Source organism: Lissotriton vulgaris, chromosome 3_1 (assembly GCF_964263255.1).
Source record: "Lissotriton vulgaris chromosome 3_1, aLisVul1.2, whole genome shotgun sequence".
Lineage (NCBI taxonomy): Eukaryota > Metazoa > Chordata > Amphibia > Caudata > Salamandridae > Lissotriton > Lissotriton vulgaris.
The window spans coordinates 708,592,979-708,606,563 of NC_141689.1; the positions used below are offsets into that span (position 1 = coordinate 708,592,979).

Consider the following 13,585-nt stretch of genomic DNA (forward strand, 5'->3'; position numbering starts at 1 on the left):
ATGGAACAAGTTTTTGGCATGGTGGAAAGCAAAGGCTTTGGATCCCCTTTCTGCCCCGCTTTCAGAGGTCCTCTTGAATACACTTTCTATAGCCCAGCAGGGCTCTGCTCTGGGCACTCTTAAAGGCTATTGTGCGGCTATCTCTACCTTCCTTTGTCTGCCTGATCAGCCTGCTTTGTTCGAGCCCCCTATTGTTAATTGATTTTTTAAGGGCATTACTCATCTCTTTCTTCCATATCCATTCATAATGCCCTACTGGGACTTGAATCTTGTTCTTACATATGTGCTCCCTTCGAGCCCCGTCATAACTGTTCTCTCGTGCTTCTTACTTCGTCTCTGTGCATCCGAACATCGTGATGCTTCGAACAAGGCCCCCTTTCCTTCCAAACGTGGCTACACCTTTTCACATTGGACAAACCATTACTTTGCTCACCTTTTTCCCACCTCCGCACCCTTCTAAGGCGGAGAGACTCCACCGTCTAGACCAAAAAATGTGTGCTGTCCTTCTACCTTGACCGCACAAAAGACTTCGGGTAGATGATTAACTCTTCGTTGGCTATGTAGGTGCCAAGAAAGGTCGGGCTGAAGTGTATCATCTCTAGATGGGTTGACATTTGTATTAAAATCTGTTATGCTTTTGCGAAAAGGGAACCTCCAGTGGGGCTGGTGCTCACTCCACTAGAGCTAAGGCAGCCAACACTGCACTGGTACGTGGAGTTCCACTCCCTGACATCAGTCAGGCAGCCACGTGGGCATCTTTGTACACGTTCACCAGACATTACTGCCTGGACAGTCAAGTCCGGCGGGACGACCATTTTTCCTGTTCGGTCCTCCAGGACTTCCTGGTATGAACTTGGTTCCCAGACCCTCCTTCGGGGTGATATTGCTGGGGCATCTATTCTAAGGTAAGGAATCTATAATTAACTGTCTCTTTCAGATGAACAAGTTACTTACCTTCGGTGACAATGTATCTGTAAGAGACATTGGTTAGTTATAGATTCCTTACCGTCCCACCCATCCTCCCCCTTCTGCGAACTGACTTCTAGGGATAGGGAGCCCCTTACAAGGCTCTAGTTTTAGTACACCAGTGGCCAGAGTGTTGCATGACTCTGTGCTTTTAGCATGGAAAGTCGTGTCAGAACTGAGGTCAGCGTGCAGGGGTGGCGTCTAAGTAGGCACCGCAACGTCATCCTGGCAACCACAACGCCGACGACGGATGCAGAGTCGACCGACACCCTCTACGGACGCGCAGGGGTACTGCTGAGAAAAAATTCCACGGATCCAGTCTGACGCCTGAGGGAAATTCCCAGGTAAGTAGTCTATAACTAACCTATGTCTCTTACAGATACTTCGCTACCGAAGGTAAGTAACTTATTTGCCAGTTTCCTCAAATTTCTACCGCTTTTGGCCACAGAGAGATGCATCTCTGTCTGCTGCTGCTGGCGGGGCGGCTCTCTATCCCACCAAAGATTTTGTGCACCTGGCTCCTTGATGAAGCCAAGACCTGAAGGATCATACATATATAGGCCTTTTTTGAAACAGGTAAACATCTCTTGCTATATCTGGTGTAAGCATGCTCACTGTAATCTAATAAACACATAGCTTGCCTTACCTGATTCTCCAAGACCCTTTTTAAATACAAATCCGCCACGTTTGCGCTGGAGGTAGAAGCGCCTTCTGGAGGCCCCATCTCTTCCCTGTGGTGAAAATATTGCATATGTCAACAAAGTACAAATAATATTGAAGCAAGCCTCAAAGTACTTTTTATTCTTAGTGAAGTTAATTCAGTGCAGAAGGTCAGGCTTGGTGTGTCTACACCTGTTACTAAACATATTTTGGCAGTTACAGAACAGATTATAGTGGAATGTACGACCATTTGACACATATTAGTACCACCATCTTTCCTGGTGATGAATGGGAGACCACCTCTAATTTGTATACTTTCTTAATAAAATGCAGTCTAATTGGCTTATTTATTCATTATTTAATAACAGTATTTGTATACCTCAAACCTGGCCACAAAGGCTACAGGTGAAGGCAGTGAAGCACTTTACATGTAACAAAAGAACACACATATAATAACAGTGTTTAGCTTTGCATAAGTAAAGGACATTGTGAGGACTTTATATGGCTTGCACTGCCTCTGTCAGCCAAGCAGTATCAGAACCTGCATATTGTGGGTTTGCCTCTGGGCTGACAGCTTATTGTGGCGGTGTGGCTCCACTGCTGTCCGATTGCTGGTCTTTGATGTCCTGAGCACTGGTTAGCACTGGGCAGAAAAGGCTGTCGGACATTGCAAATAAGGCCTCCCAAAACCATTCTCACTGGTACTCAGATCACAGCACACGTTTCCCAATGGCAGGGCTGGTGGCACCTAATCCCTCCAGATAATCATCATCCCCCGACATCTAAAAGAGGGAGTGGATGTGAGAAGTTGGTGGACGGGGTGAGCCCCAGTTTTTAAGGGATGCCCCTCTCCTTGTACTCATTTTCACTGTCTTTTATCATAACATATATAGGGAGCATATTATCAAGAAAGCTCAATACATTATCGCCGCTTTTATCGGCAGGAAACTGCCGATAAAGCGGCGATAATGGGCTTGATAATATGCTCTATGGAATTCCAATCGAAGACCATGTTAGATGTGAAGACATCTGGAAGGGCGAGATTTCGATCAATACCTTATCACTATAGATCTAAAACCCCGATCTGGTCGACTGAACCTTTATTGCCTGTCATTGAGGGAAGAAAGTGCATCTCTTACCAAGTTAGTTCACCCAATAAAGGACTCCGCTTCAAAGGATCACAAACAACTTCTAGCTTTCAAAGATTTATTATAAAGTCAAGATAAGTTGCAGGTACAAGCATCTCAAAATGAGATTCACCAGATACACGGGCCCAACTACATACATGTGCTCTCTGAAAGCCCTCAGACGAACAACGGAAACTACAAGCACCAGTTCTAAAAATAATAGTGCTATTAGCATAGACACATATTGAAATCTATCAGTCATTTACAGCCGGAGGGAAAATACAGGTTAGGCTGTCCCTACCCTGCTCTAGATGGTATCCCTACTTAACCAGGTCCCAACCTATCAAAAGGTGTCAGCAGTGAATGACCCCCAAGGGAAGTCACCCACTCTCAGTCTCTTGGTGAAACCCTATAGTTCTCCAATCATGACCCCTCTCTGCCTACCCATCCGCTCTCTAAAGGGTCCTCAGGCTTCTGCTCTAACTCCACCCAGGGGTGCTGTCCCTAATACAAAAATACAACAACATTTAGGACGCCCCTCGTGAGACGCCCCTCACGTGGTGTAGCTTCTGGCTTTTTCCATGATGAGGCCTTGTGGTTAGAGTCGACCTTGCTTCTCAGACTCTTCTCCGGCCCGCTGATACCCCTTAAACATTCCGGAACCCTCCTCCATGTCTGGTCCATCTCTTGAACAAACTTCTATTCATATTATTTATAATTGAATACCCCCTTTTCTCTTCCAGACAGACATTTGCAGCCAAATCCCAATTCTCATGGTCTTCCAACCGCGTTGCAACATTCCCCGGCCCAGACTAATATGTGTAAATCAACGTTAAAGCTTTCCAGCCCTACAACATTTTTATAGTATTCAACTTCTTCTTTAATTATTAGTATGTTAATACTCTTATTCTATTGATTCGGTAAACACATCTATAAATCATGGCCTACTCATTATTACTAAACATTAGTGCAATCCATGTTGTGAAATTGAACCACCTTCCCCCTCCCTCCTAGCTCTGGCCCTGAGGCCTACCACGTTCAGCGTTTCCGTATGCCATCTTACATTTTAGCAGCTACACAACATGGATTCAGGAATAATCACGTCTAATAAAATCATATAGTTTCACACATTTCTGTATTAGTTCCACTTCTACTTAAATCTCTATATTAACTACACATTTCAGAATATAGATGTAGGTACTTATCAGCACTCATGGCATTTCTCTTCATGACTTGTGCTTACTACGTGTAAGTGTGATGTACTTCTACATTTTTGGTCAGTTTGCGCTCTCTCAGTTCCCCCCTTTGATGACCTCTCGGGGTCATCATTAACATTTAAACTGCAGTGATTGCTAGCATAACTCGTTTCTGTGTTTCCAGAGCTCTCAGGCTCCGGTACTGACTATCTTGTATGGCAGCCAATCTCTGCAGCTGTTTTCTCTGAGCCCTCTCTGACCTTCTTGCTCTGTACCATTTGAATACCCTCACCAATCCCCACAACACGATCCCACAGATCAATATTATGATGATAGGTTTTAGTATTTTCCACACAAAGCTTTTGCCTAAGGTGGTGAGCCAACCTACAGCTTCACTTATTCCTTGGCCCACCTTTTCCCAGACATTTTCTCTGCTCAGGTCTTCGATCTCTTTGTGAATGTCAGTTATGTTCCTAATAACTTTCTCAAGGGGCTTCGAATTGTCTGGAATGTAAGTACAACATTCCTGGACCTTCAAAGCCTTACAGACTCCGCCCTCTTTTGCTAATAGGACGTCTAAAGCAAGACGGTTCTGGAGAACCATAGCCCTTATCGATTGCATCTCTCCTTCTACCAGCATTAAAGACTGAGCAGTGCTGGCAGACAACCTGTCTACGACTGTTGCCAGTCGTCTAATTTTAACATCATTAAGGATTAATCCCAGAAGAGGGAACACAGCTCCAAAGACATCTCCAACCATTTCTACACCTCCTACATCTCTCCTTCCCCTCGATGATGTCTTGCCCTCGATGATCTCTAAGTCTTGGGCATGATATATTTTAGGGAAGATAATTGCCAAGTAACATGAGCCATACCAGTTGTCAGGTAGTCTCACGTAGGCATTTCTTCCACATACGAAATATACATTTGGAATCACTTGCATTCCCTTCAGGAAGTCCTTAGTATAGTACTCTAAATTGAAAGCATGTTCACAGCTAACTTCTCCCACGTATACATTTTCATAATACGTTTTGGCTCTATGGAGACATAACTTTCCTCTCTGCGTTCTATCTAAAGCTATTGGACCACTACTACCCTTTCTCTTGTGTGCCTTTTCTTCCTCGGTCCAATCTGTTTTCCATTGTCCTGATTTTTTCAAAATCTTTTGTCTCCTATTCCGATCATCCACCTGCCCTATGAACTTTTTCTCGACTTCTGACACCTTGCATGTCAGGTTATTTCTGCGGGCATGTGAAGTATCTAAAGTAATCCAAGGAATGAAAAACTTTGCCAACCTGTCTTCACTCTTCCAGTAGTCCCATTTATTCATTTGTTTATAATTTGGGACTTCTGGTAACACTGCATCGTAATTGGAGAAATAGTATTCAAAACTATCTCTCCCATAAAATATACTAAGCAACAAGCTACATGTAATGCCATATGTCAGCGGGAGGTGATGATATCGAATGCCTTCATCTACAGACGCCGGCAACTGCATGCAGACGTAACAGTCCTTAACCTCCATGGCATCCACGTATTCGTATAGAAGCTTTGCATAAGCATTTGACCTAAAGTCTCCTTGGGACTCATCCACGTGTAACCTGCGGGCTTCTGCAGCTAATAACGCTTTTTCTTGTGTGTTTTCCCCTTTCTCACCAGCAACGGTGGGTGTAAGCGCCTCTACAGATTTCACATCTGTTACCTTTGCCTCTTCCTCATGTCCCTTTACATAAGAGACTGTTACTACTAAAGCTATTAATATTATCACTCCTACTATTAGTGTACCTATTATACATTTCGCTCTGCGGTTCTGGGTGCCGGCCTCCATTTCGTCAGACAGTGTGGCTCTCTCGTAACTCAGCACAAAGTTCCTTTCTTTTCGTTCCTTTACAGTCTCTTTTACTCCTTTTGTCCTGAGAACCACGCAACTGGAAGCTGACAACCTTTTTCGCAAAAGTTCTTTATAGTTCAATACAGACAACCCTAGCCCTTCTCCATCAACTCAGGGAAAGTCCCTAAGATTCTCTGCTTCCTGGGCGCTAGGTAATCTTCTTTTCTTCACGCTTATTTACAAAGTCTTTTAAGCATCCACTATCAGGCGCTCGCCTGCAGCTTCGACAGCAAAGTTCAATATTTCCATACGAAGATTGTGCTCTTCTTGGGCTGATATCCTTGTACCAAAATCGGGGAATTGCAATTCTGTGAGAAACATGTGCTTTAACTTGCTGAGGCGGGGAGGTCGGGGAATCATGAATGTCAGTGACCCTTCTTGTTCGACTCCGGGCACTAACAATCGTATTTCCACTGTGACGATGGGTTCAGAACTGGACACCACCACCGCTCGGATCCTCCCTGTCACCGGTTTCGAAGCCATCTGTCGCCAGATATGTCCACTCAGGGGTGGAGTATCTTCTGCTAGGTACACGCACTCTTCCTGACCTCCTCAAGACCGGTGCTTCAGCGCCCTGAGCACCTTCTTCCGGGTCTGAATCCTCTGATATCGGAGGAAGGGTTCTCTCTGGAGTTGACCTCAGACTAGAGCTTCTTCTCTGCGGCCAATCCGCTTCTCCACGTACCCTTCTACTCCTTCTTCTTCTTGTCTGTTCACGCTCTCTGTCAGACCTGTCAGTGTCTGACTCGTACTCCCAGCTACCTTCTCCTTCTGTAGCGTCGTCTGTTTCGCTGCTGTACTGACCGTCCTCAGCTTGGTCAGACTCGTTCCCTGCTTCCGCTGGCACCTCTACAGCTTGGCTGGCCCCCTCTATGGCTTCTCGGTCCGCCGCTGGACGTCTATCCGAGAGAGGAGCTGTCTCTTCCAGAGGTGCTGGAACCCTCCGCGTATGCGACGCGTGGATCCAGTTGGGCAGGCCTCCCACCTTCACTGCCGTGTTCGTGATCAGGATGATCTGGAAGGGCCCACGCCAACGAACATCCAAGCAGCTTCTTCTCACATGTTTTTTCACCAGGACCCAGTCCCCAGGAAGCAAGTCATGACACGGGTCCTGGCACGATGGTACCTCGGCAGCCTGCACCTGAAGGGACACAGAATGAATGGCGTCAGACAGCCCCTTACAATAGTCCAGGATCATATCATCTGTGATGCTAATCAGTGCAGCAGTTGGGACAGAAGGTAACCTCATTGCTCTTCCCATCAACACTTCATGAGGAGACAAACCCGTTCTCCTATCCGGGGTACTACGGAGGCTCATAAGGACCAATGGCAACGCATCAGGCCAACTCAAGGATGTTGATGAACACACCTTTGCAATTCTGGCCTTGATGGTGCCATTTATTTGCTCCACAATTCCTGAAGCCTCTGGTCGATAACTGCAATGTAGCTTCTGATCTATGTTCAAAGCTGCACAAATCATTTTCACAAGCGAGCTGTTGAAATGTGTTCCCCTATCTGATTCCAAAGAGGCCGGCACCCCGAAGCGCGGGATAAGCTCCCTAAGCAGTAACTTGGCTACTGTGAGGGTGTCGCACCTACGTGTAGGATATGCCTCAACCCATCTGGAGAAAACGCAAACAGCCACCAGGATATAACGGAGGCGGCTGCACCTTGGCATTTCAATAAAATCTATCTGCATTCGATTGAATGGACCTCCTGACCTCCCAATGTGGCTCAGTGCAACTGGTGTCTTTTTCCCTACATTCAACTGCTGGCATGTCACGCAACGCTGGCATACTGCTTCGGCTGCTATTCTGAACTTAGGGTTGTACCAGGTCTGTCTAAACACTCTCAGCATAGCATCTCTTCCTAAGTGGACGGGACCATGTATGTGTCTGGCCATTGGGCTCACCATCTCATTGGGCAACACTGCTCTGCCATCTGCTGAAACCCAGAAATGGGCCTCACCCATCACACATCCTGCCTTTTGCCATGTTTCTTTTTCACAATCAGGAGCATTTTCTTGCATATCTTTCAGTTCGTCCCAAGTATCAACCGTTTCTAATATCATGGCTAATTCAGTCCTTACATTGATTCCACCTACTTCCACCTCTGTGAAAGAGTACCCTGTTTCTGCGCAATACCGCGCGACTTCGTCGGCATATCTATTGCCTTGTGACACAAAGTCCATATTTCTGGTATGTGCGGTGCACTTCACAACTGCGATACCTGCTGGACATTGCAACGCCTCTAACAACAGGCGCACAAACTCTCCATTGCGAATGGGAGAGCCTGAAGAGGTCATGAAACCTCTTTGAGACCACAACTGCCCGTAATCATGAACTACCCCGTAACCATATTGACTATCAGTGTATATGGTGACTCGGATTTGATTGCTTGCCAGGCAGGCACGCGTCAGGGCAATAATCTCGGCTACCTGAGCGGAGTGTACTCCTTCCAGGCATCCAGCTTCCACAACTCCAGTAATTGTACAAACAGCGTAAGCTGCTCTCAACTGCCCAACTTCGTCTCTTACACATGAGCCATCGACAAAGAAAATTTCATCTGGGTCAGTCAGTGGCTCATCTACAATGTCGGGTCTTGGTTTGGTGCATAGTTCAGTCACATCGAGGCAGTCATGGTCTGTACATTCATCATCATCCTCAATATCGTTTGGAAGTGGCATCAAGGTAGCAGGATTTAAAACAGAGCATCTCCTGAGGGTCACGTTTTCTGCAGCAAGAATGACTTGCTCATAGCGCGTGAGCCTGCTGTTCGTCAGATGCTGTGTTTTGGTCCTGGTCATCAACAATTCAACAGAGTGGGGCACATGCACCTCTAACGGGTGCCCCATGACGATATTTTCACACCTCTCAATGCTGACACCTGTTGCGGCAACGGATTTGAGACATCCGGGCAACGCTGCGGCTACTGGGTCTAAAGTAGCCGAGAAATAAGCGACTGGTCTACGGGCATTCCCATGCATTTGGGCCAACACAGACAGCGCGCATCCCTCTCTCTCACAACAGTAGAGCAAGAATGGTTTATCGTAATCTGGCATTCCCAGAGCCGGAGCACGACACAAGTCCTCTCTCAGCTGCAGGAACGCCATCAAACAGTCTTTGTCCCATGGTACCGGATCACTCACCTCCTTGTGCGTCAGTTTTTGCAAGGGCTTTGCTTTCAGTGAAAAGTTTGCAATCCACTGTCGGCAATATCCCACCATTCCTAGGAACATCCTGACTTCTCTCTGTGTTTTAGGCGCATTCATCTTCATGATGGCCTCTATCCTGTCTGGTGACACTTTTCGTTTACCTTTCTCAATTCTGTGTCCCAAGTACTGCACCTCTGTCAGGCAGTACTGCAATTTTCCCGGGGACACCTTATGCCCATTCTCAGCTAGGTGATTTAACAAAGCAATAGAGTCTTCCCTGCAAGCTTCCTCTGTTTCTGACGCCACAAGGAGGTCGTCTATGTCCTGGACCAGAACTGACCTCTGGGGCAGCACTAGACTTTCAAGATTTTTCTTTAGAAGCTGGTTAAAGATCGATGGGCTCTCTGTATACCCCTGAGGAATACGACACCATGTTAGGACGCGACCTTCCAGCTTAAATGCGAAAAGAAAATGGCTTTCCTCGTCCAGAGGGATCGAGAAGAAAGCCTGACAAAGATCAATTACAGTGAACCATTCTGCTTGGAACGGTATCTGAAACAGTATCACTGATGGATTCGGTACCACTGGACAACACGAAACGACTATGTTATTAATCTTTCTGAGGTCCTGCACTATCCGGAATTTCCCATTTGGTTTCTGCAAACCCATAATCGGGGAGTTACATGGACTACCCACGATTTCCTTCAGTATTCCCTGCTTAATCATGGACTCAATCACGGGTTTTATGCCTGCAATCGTTTCTGGAGTCAATTTATACTGAGGGGTTCTTGGGAACTCAGCATGTGGTTTCACTACAATTTTCACTGGGTCCACCCCTTTTACCAACCCTATCTCTTCCCCAGTGAAATCCCACACTTCTGGAGCTACTGTCTCTCTCAGATCCCAGGGGAGCTCGTCTACTGTCAGAGTGGGATACAATTCCACACATATTCTGGAATTTGCGACTTTAAAGTCTGCATCATCGTCATTAGTCAATACCTCCACTCCCTGTGGTGTGCAGTATATGGTGCAATTCAACTTGCACAAAAGGTCTCTTCCTAGCAGACATACAGGACTAGAATCGCAAACCACAAACTGATGCTCATCACTATACTTCCCTATTTTCACCTGCACGGGTTCAGTCAGAGGACTGGTCATTCTCCTGTTAGCGACCCCCACCACTTGTATGGTCTCTCCAGACATGGGCAGGCCTGGCACTGCGGCTGACCTGATCGTGGATCGAGTGGCTCCTGTGTCCACTAAAAATGTCGTAGGGAACCCTGCCACTTCAGCCTCAACATAGGGTCCCCTCTGGTCTACCTCCAGAGCTGCCCCGAGGGTGCAGTCATCCCTTTCCACTCTCTGTCCAGTTAGTGGGTCCACATAATAGCATTCCTCTCCTCCGACAAACAGGGGCATCTGTCTATACGTCTTACCCATGGTCCCTACTCTGGGTGGCTGCGGGAACTGAGCTCGGGGAGGTGGCCCCCCCCCCTTTGAGCACCTTTCCCTGGTATTGCGTTACCCCTCTTGTAGGCGCACTCTGGGTCTCTTCCTCTTCTACCTCTTGGTCTCCTATCTCAACATTATAGGGACACTCGCGTTTCCAATGTCCCACCTCGTTACACTGGTGGCACCTAGTTGTTTTCTTTAAGGCAGCTATATCTATCCTGGGTCTAAAGGTGGAGTTCTCCTCATTGCCCTTGTTCTGACTGTACTGTTTCTTTCCTCCAGTACCTGTTCCTTGTTGCTGTTGCTGCTGTCCCCCCTTCCCAGCTGCCTGCATCTGTACCACCATCAGTTTCTCCTTTAGTTTCTTAGCCTTGGAGTCTATCTCATCACAACAGTACCTGGCATACCTCAATATTTCATCTAGGGGTTTATTTTGCCAACAAATCAAGTGTTGCTGTATCATTAAACTAATATCCGGTCTCAGGCCCAAAACGAACTTGGACACAAATTGCCCTATGTCCTTCGGATCCATGACATCCAGACCGCTATTCTGTTTAAACGCCTTCAGCAGTCTCTCATAGTATTCGTGAACTGTCTCTTTGGGTTCCTGTCTTGTTCGGTCAATTTTTACCCAATCTATGTCTTGCATTGGCACTTTATCTTTCAGCCAAGTCAATACTCTCTCGAACTTTGCCATCACACTCTCGGACGGCCCATTAGTCTTAGCATCTCTCTCGGGCTCTATGGTGGGCCACTCAGCGCTAACCTTGCATGCGGTCCACAAATCTCCTGGCACTACTATGTCAAACAGCGTGTTCAAATCTATCCATAGGACCTTTGAGATTTTTACGAATCTCTCAACTTGCTTATACCACTCCACTGGGTTTTCCCGCAGTTTGGGGAAAGAGGTGGTAAAAGCAGCTAAATCCCCCCTACTCCAAGGGACGTGGACATAGGTCCCATTTGCGACTTCCCTCAAAGGGTATGTCTCTACTCCCTGCTGTCCTCCTGGTGTCATCCCAAGTGTGCTTCTCCTGACGGTCCCTCTCTTGGACCACCTCTCTTCCCACTTATCTAGGGCCCTCCATGTCCTTATTCCAGTGATCAGTTCCCTTATGTGTGTTTTCAATCCGATGGTTCTCCTCTCATCTAGATCTCGGTCTGTGTAATGTAGCCTGTGGTTGCCCTGTAATGCTTTGGTCCTTGACAGGTCTACCATATATTTGCCTGCTAGTTCGACTAATTTCTCATGGATTGCTCTCGCCTTTCGAGTTACGTCCTTTGCCATGAACAGAATTTCATCCTGCTCATACATGTCCATTCTTTCTAAGGGCAGGGTACCGTCTACCATGTCATCCAGATCTGACTTTAAGCTGGAGACATCGAGTCTTTTGGCTTTTATTTCTGCTCGCAATAACTCCTTCGAGGGAGGTTCACAGGTTTCTCTCCCATCCCAACTCCGGGGACTACGTTTGGGTTCGGGAGAGTTGGGGAGTGCTCTCTCTTGTTCCCATCTCTCCAGATCCCATGCTCGGCCATCCGATCTTGGAAGGTGATGGAACACGGGCCTGTTACCCCCTATCTTACTTTGTCCATTCTCTCCTCTCTTCTCATAGTAGGACTCTCTGTTATTCTCCCTTCGGTCTCCATTCTCTCTTGGCCTCGTATCACTTAGTATCTGATACGATCCTTCCTGGTTTCCCATATTCCCTGGGCTGCGCTCATGTCCGTCGTCACAGGGACTATGGTGCGGCCTCTCGCAACTCCCACTCTGTTCTCTCTTGCCGGGCACACAGTGGATACACTTAAAGCTGTCCCTGTACTCCCGAGCCCTCCTGTCTTCTTCACTATGTATTGGGCGAGACACCCCCCCATTCTCTGGGCCCCCATTTTCCAGGTCTGATCTACCTCCACTCCGGGCCCAATGGGTGACTCTCCTACCGTCCTTCTCCCTCCCGTCCCACTCCGGACTGCTCTCTTCAGCCCCGCAGTGAGTCCGGGCTCTGCTATCCTGACTTTCCCTTTCAGCTTCCGCCGCTATGATGCTCTTGTGAGCCTCAACTGCCTCATCCCATTTCTTCATGTACTCGTTTAACTCTTGAAAGGATTTCCGTCCTGATCCCCTCATATCCTCTGGCCATCTAATGTCCCCCAGATCTCCTGTTGTGTGTACTGGGGTGCTCCAATCTCTTGGTATCGGCAACTGACTTGGGGAGTTGATCGTATCATTCCTCCTTGCCATCTCTGCTCTTTCTCTGTCCCTCCGTACCCGTTCTTCCCCTCTAGCCCTGTCTGGGTCATATACCGATACTATAGGACCTATGGTAACAGGTACCTGTAGTGCATCAGGTAATGCGTAGGATGTGGCACACTCCGTTTCTGGCGCTCTTTGCACCACAAACCTCCCGACCACCTGTTGCACCTGGCTAGGCTGGGACAGTTCTTTCCTTGCAGCGGGATCCCAATCAGGGCTGGGAAGCGGCCTATGCTCTCCTGCATTGCCCCCCCCCTTCTCACTATTCTCAACATCTCCCCCTGCTCTGTTATACGGGGGTGGCCTGTCTGTCAATAATCTGCTTATCAGGCTGTCCTCTGTCTCGCTCTCGTCATCTTCTTCTAGGGGGCTTTTGTTCCCGGGCATCTCTAACACTGGATATAGTTTATTTACTTCCATGTTATGCACCCTCCATCTTTTAGCATCCGCATCCCACTTGGCATCCTGTACTGCCCTTACCGAACGTTTCACTCTTTCTTGCCGTCTATTCATGTTCTTTTCATGCGCTGCCCTAATCCATGCATTAAGGGCTTCAAACTGGGTTGGTCTAGGCAAGGGTCTCGTTGAGGTCATAATTGCTTTTAATCTGTGTAGCACCTCTAATCTGAACGTCCCGTACTTCGGGAACGTGAGTTCCTCATTTCCGTCTGTAATCTTACTCCACTCTGAGATCCACAGAATCGTGTGCAGCCCAACATTTGTCCCCATATAACGAGCTGGTGTACCCTCCGGTGGGGCTTCTTCCCCTTCATACGATCCCCGCCGCTCTCTTTTAAACAGCGCTCTTAACCATTTAAAACACTTCATAATTATGCACAAAATTTCCAGCTTGAATACTCTGTTTACTTCCTGATGACAATCCAC

At 47.4% G+C, this 13,585-nt stretch overlaps 1 protein-coding gene across 1 annotated transcript in view; it reads right to left on the bottom strand.

The window, feature by feature from the left end:
* The window catches only part of TMEM232 (transmembrane protein 232), an 843,610-nt gene that overhangs the window by 86,361 nt on the left and 743,664 nt on the right, over positions 1–13,585 (bottom strand). Inside the window, exon 13 of the mRNA XM_086963014.1 lies at positions 1,613–1,697. Within this exon, the coding sequence (XP_086819140.1) occupies positions 1,613–1,697 (85 nt within the window). The remainder of the gene's footprint in view (positions 1–1,612; positions 1,698–13,585) is intronic.